Source organism: Felis catus, chromosome A2 (assembly GCF_018350175.1).
Source record: "Felis catus isolate Fca126 chromosome A2, F.catus_Fca126_mat1.0, whole genome shotgun sequence".
In the NCBI taxonomy this organism is placed as follows: domain Eukaryota; kingdom Metazoa; phylum Chordata; class Mammalia; order Carnivora; family Felidae; genus Felis; species Felis catus.
In genome coordinates this window covers 51,236,225-51,250,396 of record NC_058369.1, presented here as the reverse complement: position 1 = coordinate 51,250,396, position 14,172 = coordinate 51,236,225, and the positions used below count along the sequence as shown (strand labels likewise).

At 52.3% G+C, this 14,172-nt stretch overlaps 2 protein-coding genes across 19 annotated transcripts in view; both read right to left on the bottom strand.

Moving 5' to 3' along the window:
- IL17RC (interleukin 17 receptor C) lies at positions 1-11,871 on the bottom strand. 11 transcript variants are annotated; one of them, XM_019824964.2, is made up of 19 exons: positions 11,528-11,870; positions 11,218-11,239; positions 10,874-11,026; positions 10,505-10,579; positions 10,304-10,413; positions 8,989-9,100; positions 8,622-8,666; positions 6,970-7,109; positions 6,687-6,746; positions 4,431-4,497; positions 4,163-4,344; positions 4,024-4,074; positions 3,291-3,339; positions 2,996-3,117; positions 2,671-2,730; positions 2,060-2,108; positions 900-995; positions 751-795; positions 1-663 (listed from the first exon to the last, which is right to left on the bottom strand). In XM_019824964.2, exons 1-19 carry the CDS (start codon positions 11,630-11,632, stop codon positions 44-46), a joined length of 2,163 nt encoding a protein of 720 aa, XP_019680523.1. In that variant the 5' UTR covers positions 11,633-11,870; the 3' UTR covers positions 1-43. The 11 variants fall into 11 exon arrangements, with proteins under 11 accessions (XP_019680523.1, XP_019680525.1, XP_019680526.1 ...); XM_019824966.2 differs by having other exon boundaries at positions 757-795; XM_019824967.1 differs by having other exon boundaries at positions 4,431-4,485.
- Positions 11,872-12,568: 697 nt separating this feature from the next.
- IL17RE (interleukin 17 receptor E) overlaps positions 12,569-14,172 on the bottom strand; it is a 46,509-nt gene continuing 44,905 nt past the window's right edge. For all 8 annotated transcript variants that reach the window (XM_045051930.1, XM_023250000.2, XM_023250001.2 and 5 more), the window contains one exon: positions 12,569-13,699. In XM_045051930.1, coding sequence (XP_044907865.1) covers positions 13,104-13,699 — 596 coding nt within the window. In that variant the 3' untranslated portion in view covers positions 12,569-13,103. The remainder of the gene's footprint in view (positions 13,700-14,172) is intronic.

Genomic DNA, 14,172 nt, shown 5'->3' with positions numbered 1-14,172 from the left:
TAGAAAAATAGCGTCTGCCTTTATTCAAGTTGTCTCCCCTGCCTCACGTGCCATCTCTCGTCCCGTCCTCAGGGTCCCCGGGATCCCCGGGAGCCTTAAGCAGCTGGTCCAGGGCAGGCTGCAGGGCCTGAGACACTAGCCTCGCCCTCTCCCTCAGCAGCCCCGGGCGGGGGTCGCCGGGTTCCTGCAGGGTCCCCAGGAAGCCGGGCAGCTGGGAGGGCAGGGAGAAGACCGGCACGCTGCGGAAAAGGGCAGGCACGGCATCTGAGTGGAGCAGTCCGTCGAAGTAGGCCCCGACGTAGCGGCCAGGCGCCCGGCCCTGCAGGAAGTCAGGCAGCACGCAGCTGAGCGAGGCAGCAAAGGCGTCGTGCGGGCCCTGCGGGGCGGGAGTTGAAGCCCCGTCCTGCAGCCACTCCCGGCACAGCACCACGGCCCCAGGTGAGAAGAGCAGCACCACCACGCCGCCCTCCTGAAGGGTCTGGCGCCTCTGCGCGTGGAACCAGGCCAGGGGTCCCTGAGCGCTCAGTTCACGACGGCTCCACAGGTCCACGGCCACGCGCAACGGCAGCTGGCACAGCGCCGACGCCAGGGCGCTCACTAAGCGTTCGAAGCCAGAGTCCTCCGCCGAGTAGAGGAGCAGAGCCGCGCGGCCCCTGGTGGCAGCTGCCAGAAAAATCGAGGGGAAGGGAAGACGTGAGACGGCCCGAGGCCGGCCCGCTAGGGGCGGCCCCCCGCCTGGCACTTGCTCACACTTACGCCCCGCGCGGATGTCCTCCTTCAAGAGCCTCAGCCACCCTGTTAGGGGAGGAGGGGGGGAAGCCCATGAGCTCGGCTGCCACCTTCTCAAGGGGAACTCCCAGCCCTGTCTCTGGGGAGTGCGGAAGCCCGGAAGCGCTCACCTTTCACTTGGTCCTTTCTGAAAAGGAAGAGAAGGAAAAGCACAGCGACAAAGAGTAGGCAGGCCAGCCACACCAGAGCCCAGCGCTGGTGAACGTCTAGGAGACCCAGGGGAGAGGATAGGCTAGTTAGAGACCATACACTTTCACTCCAGTTCACAAAGGAGAAAAACTCAAAGATTTAAAAGATCTCGGGGGCTGCGATATGTGACTGACGGACTCTGAGAAATGGAAAGATTTGCCCGAAGTCCACAGCATGTAGTGCCAGAGTCAATATATGAACATAGATCCATCTATTTGGGTGACCTTGGAAAAGTCATTTCATCTTCTGCCTCAGTTTTCACCTCTGTAAAACTGGGTTAACACTAGTACTTATTTCATAAAGTTGTTGTGAGGACTACATATATTAATACTCACAAAGCAATTACAATGCTGGGCATAGTAGGTGTTCAAATGTCAGCTAAGATTGTCTCCTAAGCCTAGCGTTGCTGGACCCTTGACCTCACTCTCTTGATGACTCCAACAACCTGCCAAACGGTGTCCTTGACCTCTTTTTTTGCCTCCAGTTCATTCACTACATGGCAGCCCCAGAGACCTTTTTAAAATACAAATTTGATTATAGCCTTTCAGGAAGCTCCCACTGCTCTTAACATAAAATCCAATTCCTTACATCAGCTCCCAAAGCCCTAGATGACCCTTGCATCCTTGTGATAGAGGTCTGCCCCTCGAGACCCTCTAGCCACAATGGCCACCTTGAAGTTCCTCAAAAAAGCATTTTTCCCCCACTTCACTCAGCTCAGCCTTCAGAACAGGTCAAACCTTTTCCCGGCCTCACCCCATCTAAGTCAGGTCCTCATTATTTGCATTCATGGTTTTAGACATTTTATAGCAAATGCTTCAATAACTCACATTTACTAAATGTAAGTGATTGTTTAGCTAATGTCTTTCTAGCTTTCTATGGCTGCGGTGGGGGCAGGGATTGTGCCTTTTTGGTGATGCTAGACTCTGTGTGAGCTCTCTTCTTGGCTTTTGAATGAAGGAAGGAGTGTCCCTCTGATTGATCTGAACCAGGGAAAGACAGGCCATTGCATGTGCTGCCCCTAAGACTGTCTAGATTCCAGCTCCTGGTATGGAGGGGGAAGGGCAATTCTTGTAATACTCACACTTGTCCATGGGGCAGGCCCACAGTGCCCTCAGGTCATCATCCCACAGCTGTAAGACAAACAAAACCAAGACCATGGCCCCACAAGTTCTGGCCAGCCTGATCTCCAAATTTCCAGCCTCAGCTATGCATATTTCACACACACACACACACACACACACACACACACACACACACACACACTGTAGTTCCCCACAAGCCTCTCTTCTCTGCCTTTGATCATGCTATGCCGCTATGCCTACTGCCTGGACTATTGCCTTCCTCCTTGCCAGATCTGGCACAATGTCCCTTCCTTGAAGCTTTCCATGGAACCCAATGCTTAGCACATATGAATTTGGTTATCTGTTTTCTGGTTTCTAGCCAGCAGTGAGCAACTTGGGAACAGGAACTATGCTTCTTCAACTCTTGGCTTCCCTAGGGCTGGACACACATAAGCACAAATAGTTGGTGAGTGGGTACTAGGGGGACAGTGAGGAGGCCCTTACCTAGGAAGAGTGAGAGTTTCCCTGGTGCCCTCTGTGAGGCACAGGAAGAGATGGAAGAAGTTAAATACAGAGTTTTAGGCCTATTGCCCTTGGGCATTGGAGCAGGGCCCTCCTGCCACCTACTCACCTGCAGACACTGGCCTGACTGCAGATCTTGTAGTAATTGCTCTCCAAGGCGAGCTGCCCTCTGCCAAGACAAAAGGGGACTATCACCTAGGGGTACCACATTTAGGAGACCACCGAGCTGCAGCTGAGCAGAATAGTGGGGGAATGGGGCATGGAGATTACTAAGAGGCCTCTGAGAACAGGAACTAGGTCTGAATCACCCCCACATTCCCAGACACCAGCACAGGGCCGGAACCGAGGAGGGGAAATTGAATATTGTGAAAATTTGAGGCCAGGCTTGAGATAGAACTGGAAAGGTGCATGGAGGAGGGTCCCCTAGCCCTCACCGTGGAGGCCCTGCTAAGTAGTGGGGTGCAGCCACTGGGTTCCAAGGCACAGAGTGATCTGTTGTTGTGGGGGTCTCGTGTCTCCACCAAGAGCATATCATCCTTGAGGGGCCCAAGGGAGTCTGGAAAGGGTAAGAGCCCAGTCTTGAGTGAAACCCAAACTTGCTGGAGCCTGCCACTTGCCCCCCCCTCCCGCCCATTCCTGTGCCTGACCTTCACCCCCCAAGAGTTGGCACTTCCAGGCTTCATCCCTATTACAGTGGCCCTGCCCCAGCCTTCTCCAGGCTTCACTCACCAACCCACAAGCACTCTTGCAGCTGCAGCTTCTCCCAGCTGCTCACCTGCTTAGAAGGGGCCAAGGTCAGGAGCACAGGAAAAAGCGAGAGCCAAGGCCATAAAGGGTAGGACAGTAAGGGGAGGCCTGTCATGTGGGGGGGGGGGGGGTCTGCACTCTGGACCTAATCTTAGGCAGATCAGGGTTCAAGGCTGGATGATTAGCAAATACTTCATTTTTCTCAGCCTTAGCCTTGTGAGAGTGTCTGTGCTAAAGGGCCTTATGACCCTAAATTAGCTCTTTTCATGTCTTTATACATTCCCTTCTCATCTAACCACCTTCACCAAGAGGCCTCATCTGACTGCTCCACTTGAAATTGCAACCCCCACCCTCCTTTATCCTTCCCCACCCTTCCCATAGTATTTAGATACAATTTTAACATAGTGTGTAGGTCTATTGTCTGCCTTTCTCCATTAGAACATAAGCTCTACAGGGTGGGAACATGTATTGGTTTTAGCCACTACTATGAAGTATTTACTATTATCATCCCCATTAAACAGACTGACATTCAGAGAGGTAAAGTGACTTGCCCAGAGTCCCATGGCACTGCTAAAATCAATACTGGAACTCCCAGAAGTAACTACTTTGTTCCAGTGATTCAAGGATAAAGTGGGTCCAGAAGACAGTGAATTATCTGGGGGGGTCCACTCTGGGTCCTGCCCCTAGCCCCAGAGCTCTTATGCCCCCTTCTTACCTGGACACACAGGTTGGGGTGGACATTCAGCAACGGCAGTTCAAGTGCCTTCTGTGGAAAAAGAGTAATAGGTGGGGTCAGGAAATATGCCCCTCTGGGCTTCCACTTCCTTCCAGGAGCCTCCCACCGCTTCACTTACGTTTACAGTGACATTTGCTGGTGGCAGCGGCGGGACCAGCGACTGGCAGGGGCCCCCACCTGGTGCCTGCCAACACAGAGTGGCCTCAGCAGGCAGCGAGCAGGGTGCATCTAGCCGCCAGCCCCTCGGGGGCAGCAGCTGCAGCCGGGCTGCACGCCAGAGGTTCCGATGTGCCCGGGGGTCTGCAAGGAGAGGGCGGGGTCACTGGGCACCTAGAACTCATCCAGCTGCACTGTTACCACCATGGGCCCAGCCCCAGTTTGCTCACCTTCTCTAAAGGGGCAAATGCTTGTCCTGACAGAGTCGGGCTCTAGCGGCCACACCTGGAAAAGAAACTGGGTTCTACAAGTCAGTTCAACTGAGCTGACCCTCCAGGAGCCTAGCCTCTGCTACGCACTGGGGATGCATTCATTCAACTGATATTTCATAAACACTTGTCCAGTGTTTTTGCCCTTTGCAAAGTCCTAGAGTTGCACACATTTATTCTTCCAGCAAGCTCTATGCCAATTATCTGGCAACATCTTCATTCGACAGACTTTTAGTGAGTTATCTACTAGGTGTCTTAGCACTGTGGTAGGCACTAGGGACATTGATAATTAAATCCATGATCACTTTGTGTGAACCTACTATGTGCCAGGTGGTATGGTAGGTGTTAAGGACACATTCATTTATTCTTTCAGAATAAAATATATATATACTCTTATGTAGAAAAACAGTAATGCGTATGGTCAGGAAATATGGCCTCCCGGGCTTCTACTTCCTTCCAGGAGCGCATAAATGTGTGTGTGTGGGTGTGTGTGTGTGTGTGTGTGTGTGTATACCTTTTTTTTTTTTTTTTTTTTTTTTTTTTAGTAAACGCTACCTGAAGTGTGGGGCTTGAACTCTCAACCCTGAAATCAAGAGTCACATGCTGTATCAACTAAGCCCGCCAGGCACCCCATTTCTTTCAATAGACTTTTAAAGCATATCTATTCTTTGCTTAGCCCTGTGCTAAGATATAGAGATAATACATTAATTTACTCAGCACACTTTTTTTTTTTTTAATTTTTTTTTCAACGTTTATTTATTTTGGGGACAGAGAGAGACAGAGCATGAACGGGCGAGGGGCAGAGAGAGAGGGAGACACAGAATCGGAAACAGGCTCCAGGCTCTGAGCCATCAGCCCAGAGCCCGACGCGGGGCTCGAACTCACGGACCGCGAGATCGTGACCTGGCTGAAGTCGGACGCTTAACCGACTGCGCCACCCAGGCGCCCCTCAGCACACTTTTAATTAAGACCACCCACTATGTAGCAGGCATTGTGCATGGCAGTAAGGACGTTTATATCACAGCAAACGTTTCATGAACATCTGTTATGTGTCCTATCACAGTGCCAGTTAGAGAGTTTCATTCATTCATTCCTTTAACAGGCTTAATTAGCACCCACTACATGCCAGGCATTGTGCAAGGCTCTGGGGGAGTTACTAAATTTGAATTAGGTACTATTTCCTTACCTTCAAGGAAATTACAAATTCTCAGTTGTAGTAAGGATAAGACATGTATATATATATATATATATATATATATATATATATATATATATATATAAATAAATTGATCCCTCATTTATTGAGCATCTGTTATATGCAAGAAGAAATGAAACAGGTGCCCAAATAAGAAAGGAAGTGACAAATGGACTAGGAAAGACAAGTGCAAGAAGACTGGAAGATAGGAGAGGCCAGGGAATTGAGGTAAAGCTCTGGGAAAGAGGTGGAACTTGAGTTGGAAGGATTTGATTATACAGAAAAGAAGGGGGCGGGGCATTTCAGGTAGAGGGAATGACAGACATTAATGTCAGAGGTAAAACAGATGGGACCTGATGACCATTTAGACATAGAATCAGATATCTTTCAGAGGAAAGAGGGGCACCAAGCTGGTTCAGTCGGTAGAGCATGTGACTCTTGATCTCAGGGTTGTAAGTTCGAGGCCCACGCTGGGTGTAGAGATTACTTAAAAATAAAATATTAAAAAAAAGAAGAAGAAGAAGAGGGAAGAGCCAACATATAGAAGCCTGGATACTTCCTTTTATAAGAGTCCTATGAAGTTGGTACTGTTAGTCCCGTTTTACAGACAAAAAACAGGCTCAGAGAGGTGAAGTGACTTGCATGAGGTCATACAGCTATCAAATGGCAAGAGTCAGGATTCAAATCAGTCTGAGTTCCCAGCACATTCTCTACTTTCCAGGGGAGCACAAAGAGACAATTGGAAGAGTAGGGGAAGGCTTCAAGGAGGAGGTGACATTTGAATGGGGCCATGAAGCATAAGTAGGAGTCCTGTGGATAGAGGATCAGGAAAAGCATCCAGAGTCTGCAACAGGCAGAAGACAGGACAGCAAAGGTCAGGAGAGGGCTAGTCACCCTAGGGAGCAATAGTTCCCACCTCAAAGAAGAGAGTGGAGGGTGGTAAGACAAGGAACGTAAGGGGCACCCCCCTCATTAATTCTCCAGTACCCTTCCCCTGGCATCTAGCTGGACTCTTCTCTTACCTGAATACAAAGGCAGGGAAATAGATCTGTATGGTTCAAGGTAATGGTTTGTGGCCCAGTCTGTGGGACAAGCAGAAGGGGGAAAGTTGGAGAGATGAGGAGGAGGAAGGCTGGAGGCCAAAGTCGAGGAAACCAGGCAAGTAGCTATTCCCCCACCAATATTCCTTGCTTTGGGTGGGGGTCGCTGTGTTGTATTCAAGGGTCCCTTTTGATAATGCACTCACATCCTTAGCATGGGCATCAGCCTAGAGTGGGAATGGACTTAGGGACAGGGAGGCCTCACCAGGTTTCTGTGCCACCAGGGTTTTGTAGGACCCTGGACCTGGTTCCAGTACAGCGAGAGGCCAAAGCGCTGATCCTCAGAGACGTCCAGCACCAGGTGCACATCATCACCATCGGCAGACACATTGAGCCAGGGCAGGGCTGTGCGGGAGGCAAAGAGACAGAGACCTCCATCACCTCTTTTACATACCCAAGCCTGGTCACACCCCTTTGACTGACCCTTTGGAGTTCCTTCAAATTCCTGAGACTGGAAGGCCCCTAGAGGGCAGAGCCTGTGTCCTCATCTCAGACCAGACTTTGTCCCCAGCAGCCAGCCCAGTATCTTGACACACTCTTCTCCCTCTGCAGCCAGAATGATCCTGTAACCACTGTAGGATAAATCATTCTCTGCTCAGAACCTTCTGATGACCCCCCAAATTACTTCCAGAGTAAAAGCGAGAGTCTTTATAACGGCTTGCAAGACCTTACACAATTTGGCTGCCCTGACCACTCTAACTTATTTCCTAGTACTCTTGTCCTTAATTAATCTAGTGCAGACACCCTGACCTCTCTACTTAAACACACCAGATACACTCCTGCTTCCAGGCTCTTTGTACTGGCTGTTCCCTCTGCATATGGAACCCTTTTCCCTCAGACACCCATATGGCTCCTTCCATAACTTCTTTGGGTCTTTTTTCACTAGAGTGAGGCTAACCCTGACTGCTGCAACCCCCAACCTCCTTATCCTCCTTTCCCCTCCCCAAATGTTCTCCAAAACACTAATCAAGCTAACTTACTGCATATTTCACATTTCCTTGTGTTTATTGTGTCCTCCATCACCCCTACCTTGACCCTGACTCCCAGCTAGAATGTCAGCTCTGTGAAGGCAGGGATCTTTGTCAGTTTAGTTTACCAGTTAATCTCCAGTGCCTAGGACTATTCCTTGGGCAGAGTAATCACACAATAAATATCTGCTGAATAAGTGAATCATTGCTGAATGAATGAAGATATGAAACGCATGATGTGTATCTGTGGCCTCAAAGCTCTGGTGCTGAGTAGTTTCTAATGAATTACCAAAGAGACAGGCCAAACTTAAGTTAAGGAGCCAAAAGGGAAATAAAATTGAAAAAATTTAAGAGCTCAAGAACATCACTGCTTATAGCTTGACGTGGGTGGTAGTTATGCAAGTGTATATATATGTAAAAATTAAATGAACTGGACTTTAAAATTAGTGCTCTTTACATACTTTTCTGTATGTATGTTATACCACAGTTCAAAAAAAAAATGAACAAAGCAAAAACAAAATTCAAGTAGTACCTGGGAAAAACCATCAGAGCCTTGACTTTCTTAGCCCTTATTTTATGGCTTAACATTATTGTTATCTTGATATATGGTGTGTATGTGGGGGGAGGGTACCATAATCTTGACAACATTTTGGGCCTCTAGATGTCCCTGGTACTAATAAATAAATTTGTCATAAGGGAGATTCATCTTCATAGTCCCAATGCCTGGCACAGAGTAGGAGCTACTGCAGTTCATGTGTGATGAATTAAATGAGCTCTGTGAGCATTTGGACTGTGGCAAGCCCAGACCTGAAGCCACCTCCAAGGGTCCCTCACACACCAGACCCTGTCCCTCCCTCCTTCCAGCCCTGTTGGCCATAGTCCATCATACCCCAGCAGCTCTGGATGCTGTCCCGGACTTCCAGCCCCTTGCAGTCTGGGGAAAGATCACAGAAAAGCCACCAGTGGGGTTGGGGGCCAAAGAAAGAAGAGGAGTGGTCTGACCCATGAGGAGCACTGGGAAGGACTCCCTTCCCCTAAATACCACCCCATCTATCCAGGGCCCAAAGCACCTTCCTCAAACACTGGGAAGCAGTATCACCTGGGGAGAGGAGACAAGAGGGATAGACCCTGGGGAGGATAGGAGCTCAGACACCTGCCTGAGAACAGATGGGACAAGGAAGGGGATAAAAGCAGAATGGCAGTGGCCAGACAAGAAAGAGACTAGGGGCAGTGGAGCAGGACCTGGAGCCACTTACCAGGCAAATGCTGGGTGAGGTTGAGTTCCTTCTGGTACCTGGGCTGAGTGTAGGACCAGATTCGCACCTCAGCCCCCAGCGCAGCCTCGAAGCAGTCAAATACTACAGAACCCTGTGAGGAGAGGGGTGGCAGAAGGCTGGTGGTATAGGGCTCAGAATACAGGCCAAGGGCTCTGAGCTCCTGTCCATGGACCACTCCACTCATCCCTTTCCCCAACCAATGATGCTATACTGTATAGCCTGAAATTCTCCCATTAACATTTCCTTTAAAGGCCCTCAATTCTAAACTAAAAAAAAAAAAAAAAAAAAGGCTCCCAGTTCTAAAGCACACCCCCTCAGTAGAGGTGTCAGCAGGGCAGGGATAAGGGCCCTAGCTATTTGAGTCCCTGTGCCCAACCCTGCTGTCCTGCATCACGTGGTCAAAGCTAAGATGATCAGAAACCCCTTCTCACACCCAGTGCCTCAGGGGTCCTCATGACTGCCCATTGAGGTGGGCCAGCAGATGTTCTCCGATTCTATAACTTTCCAGGCAAGAGGATATTGGCTGGGAGCTGGGGGCTGGAAGGGAAGTCAAAAGGCTTGAATGATTTGGCCTGGGGTGGAGATATATCTTCCAAACACATGTGGCCTCCTGAGGTAGGAAGAAGCTCCAACACCCTGCACCACAGTATGTATACGGAGCAGACATGGTACAGCAGGAAGTCCAAGAACTAGATCCAGCCCACAGACTTCCTGTCTCCAAGCCTCAGTTTCTCTCTCTGGAAAATGAGGGTAATAATAATGCCTCGTTCATGGGTGGTTTTTTTTTTAAATAAGTTTATTTATTTTGAGAGAGAGAGAAAGAGAGAGCAGGTGAGCACGGGAAGGGTAGAGAGAAGAAGAGAGAGAATCCTGAGCAGGCTCCGCGCTGTCAGCACAGAGCCCAACATGGGCTTCGATCCCACAAACTGAACCATGAGATCATGACCTGAGCCAAAATCAAGAGTCAGACGTTTAACCAACTGAGCCACCTAGGCACCCCCATGGGTACTTTTAAGGAGTACACAAGAAAGGGAAAATTAAACTTCCTGAGACCCTTTACTGCTGGGCATTACATCAGGTGTTTTACACATACCAACTCATCTATTTCTCACAACAGCCATATGAAGTAGGACTATTCTTATTCCCATTGTACAGACTGGAACACTGAGGCACAAAGGGCTGAAAGGGCTTGCCCACAGCCTTGCCATCAGCAAACAGAGCTAACACACACGACAGCACCTCATAGATGTCATATTTAGAAGATGGCTATTGGTATTATCATTATTTTGCATACCACAGACTGACCAGGCTGCACAAGGGCAGCAGGCACTTGCACCTCCAGTAGGACGCAGCGGGCGGTGGGGTAGGCCTGGAAGGAGAGCACGACTTGGGCCTGGAGAAAGGCTGTGAGCAACAGGGCAGGGGTTTGGTCAGGTCCAGGGGCCATGGGCAAGGCCGTGGCAAGGGGCAGTTGGGCCAGCCATCTTCTCCTCACCGTTTCTAGACTCCTCAAGCTCTGGATCAGCTGCTCCTCCAAACTTTTCCTCACCTTTAGGCTCTTCCCAGTGCCCTAGAAGGGCCCAAGAGCAAGACCCAGCTCAGGCCCCAGCTCTGGGCTGGCTTTGGGCTTGGCTTCATTCCAGAAAGCCCAGTGCTGAGAAGCAGGGGCCAGGCCTGGGGGGAGGGAGGGGGGGCGGGGGGGTGGGTAGACAGAGAGACCAGGCTGACATGGGGATCCTTTGGCCAGTGCTCTCCAGGAGAACACTGAGGATGCACAGGACTGCCTGCCAGACTCCCCAGTCCCTGTGCCCATCCCAGACACACTCACATGGGAACACACACAGTTATGGGATGACATGCTCACCATGCACAGCCAAGTGGATGGCCACACGCACACAGAGGTCACAGTCAGTCTCCTGGTAGCACCTCAGCACCAACTCTGTCTGCAGGCGTGTGGGCACCAGCACAGGGCCTGGGGCAGACACGATGCTCCCAGGTAGGCAGAGCACGTCACCATCTGTGCATAAAGGGCAGACTGAGAGCTAAAGCTGTTCAGAATCCATAGGGTAGTTGTACCTGACACCCCCAGAGGGCCAAGGGGCTTTGGGCTCTTCCTGGGCTTAAGGTGGGTGGTGAAAGGCATGGGACTGGAACATCCCTTCCGCCAACCTGGGCAGTTCTTTTATTTCTAAAAGTAGGGCTACTCACCCCAGAGGTGGCAGGAAAGGCCCTGGGGAGAAGGTAAAGACGAATTAGAGTTTATGCCACCAAATGTAGCCATTTTTCCCTGCCTGAGATCCCTGCCCACCTTTCCGGGGCTCCTTGTTCAAGTCCCTTCCAGGAGAAGACAAACTCAATGCTTGCCCCCTCCCCATTCTTCTCTTAACCCATCAGCACCAGACAGACCAGCCAGGGCAGTTCTGGCAGTAGTGACAGTGACAGGAGCCAGGCTAGGGCCCCAATGGGCCGCAGACTGAACCCTGAGCCTTCCCCAACACTCCCAGTGCCCCAGACTTACCGGAGAGCAGCGAGCAGTATCCTGAGGCCCCACAAGCCTCTCCAAAGGGAGGACCATGGGGCTTCGGCCCAGTGCCAAAGACAGCAGGAACCAGGGCACAGGCATCTTCCAGGTGCCAGAAGGCACCAAGGCCCAAGGCCCTGTCCTGCCCCCCCCAGAGGGGGGGGCAGACACGGTACCTTTATTCCCACTCAGCCCCAGGAGGGGCTGGAATCCCTCCTCAGCCTGGGGTCCCAGTGCGGGCTTGAGCACTCCCTCTCCTGGGAGTCCTGAATCCCGTCCCAGACCCAGCCAGAGTGCTTTCGTTTTGGCTCCCGGCAGGCAGCTGGCTGTTCCCGCCCCGCCCTGTCCCTCCCACCAACACCAGGCCTGGGAGCCAGCAGCCTTGGACTGGGGTGGTGGCCTCACCTCCTTCTTTCCCTCTCCTCCTCCTCCTCCTTCCCCTCCTCCTCCTCCTCTGACACCTAGCTGGGAGGGGCCCCTGAAGAGTCACAGCTGAGTAAGGGAGCTCTTACTCACCCTGGGAGTCCCTAAGGAAGAGGGCCTGGGCAATCTTAGGGCATTTCCACTTGCCACGTGAATCTGGGATTTTGGTGCCTATTGAATCTCCTCATACTGGGCACTCCAGGTCCCTTCTCACGTACTCCCTGGGACTAAGTGACCCTTTGTGGGACAGGAGCTCTAAAGGCAGGGACAAAGAGCACCAGAAAGTGGGCTTTTCACCACTTCCTGACCTCTGTTCAAGTATGGTATGGAGGAAAGGAACTCAGAGCCAGGCAGACAGGGGGCCCCATTTGTGCTGTTGTCATGGGCTGGCTACATGACAAATGGACCTTCCTGAACCTGTTCACAGTGAGAATTTCCAGGTCCTCCTTTGCCTTTTCAGAGGCATTGCTTGTGAGATGTGAAATATGTGGTTGTAAGTGTGGACACGCAGGGTTTGGGCCCACAAACTGATGCATAACAACCCCCAGGCAGGGCTGTGCTGACCCTCCCTCCAACTCAGCATCCTGAGCACACTAGAGAAGCACATTGTGTCTCTTAGCTTATCCATTATATTCACCTTTATTTATTTTTCTTGATCTTAGTCACACCTGTGTCCTGGCCACTCAAGGCTGAAACCTCTTTCCCTGATCAGGCTCTCTCTCTCCCTCCATCCTCCTCTGGGCTGGGCTCCAGTCTGGGAAAGCAGTATCCTGGCTCAGAAAGGGGTTTTCTCCCACCCCCTGAAGTCACCCCTCGCTCAGAACTGCCATAGCTCCTGCCTCCTCTACCCCTGTCCCACAACCTCTTCAGCCTGGACTGGTTCATGTGCAAAATACTCTTTCCGGAATTTTGAAGAGAAGTGGGAAGATTCCCCCACCCCCACAGGACTGGGGTCGGTGGAGCCCTCAGTAAAGACCAACTCTCCCTGCTGGTTCTGAAAGGGTAATCCTAAGGAAGAAGCCAGGCACACGTGGGGAAGGGGCTGGGACAGTGAGGGAGATGCTCTGCTCCCAGGTTGGCAGACAGCGTAAGGATTTTTGGCCAGTAGTCCCGAGGTGGCACCCCAAGGATTCAAGGGTAGAAGGCTCATTCAGGGGTTCCAGCCAGTACCCCTACGCCTGTCTCTGCTCAGCCTCAGTTGGCAAAATTTGGCGGCCTCCCGTTCCAGCCGTCGGCACAGCTCCAGGCGACCCTGCAGGCACGGACGAGCCCCGAGGCGGCCCCAGCTGGCGGCTTCGGTGGAAGGTAGCGCATCTAACGCCTGCAGCAGCCGCGGCAGGTCGCGCAGCAGGCGGTAGCGTGGCAGGGCGCGCAGTGGCGGGGGAATGTCGCCCTTGGCGCAGAGGCGACTGAAGTAAGCGAGCAGCAGCAGCGGGCGCGGGGCCGCGCGGAGCAGGGCGCGCAGGGGCGCTGCGCCGGAATCCGGACCACCGGCCAGACTGGGGTCGGCACTGCTCCACAGCAGCAGCACGGTGCCCTGCTCCTGCGCCACGCGCGCCCGCGCCGCCCACAGCCACGGCAGCGGGCCCACGCGCGCTACGCGCGTAGCCTCCCACAGGTCCACGATCACGTCGCACCCGCCGCCCAGCGCTGCCCGAAGCAGTTCAGCCAGTGCTCCCACCAGGCGCAGCTGCGCCTCTGACTCCGCCGCGTGCAGCAGCAACACCGGCCGCGCGTGGCTCGGGCCTGGGGGCGGGAGCAGATGAACAAGGTGGGGGCGGGGGTAAGAGACACCCCAGCACTTCCCTTCCCCCACTCCCCGCCTTGGGGCTACATCATAGGGTGCCTAGGAACTAGTATGATGTAGGAACCTAGTTCCTTATCTACGCTGTGGATGGGTACCCAAGGCAACTTTAGCCTATACTGTGCCTTTGGGCTCATAAGATGAAAGCTCCCTAGAAGGGGCCAAGTCTAGGTGCCAGGTTTGGCAGGTGCAGAGCAAGCTGGATTTCCGCCCCAATAGTCTCGTGCGCAGAGACTCTTAACAGTAACCACCTGCACAGAGAGACCTTTGTTCTGCCTTAACCATTCCTGACCACTAGGGGGCCTGAGGCTCCCCACCCTGGGTAGCAGAGAGCTTGGTGCAGCAGCACGGACCTGACTATCCGAGAAGGGAGTCTAAGCAGGGGTTAGGGTGGGGGGCAACCAGCCTAGACGTT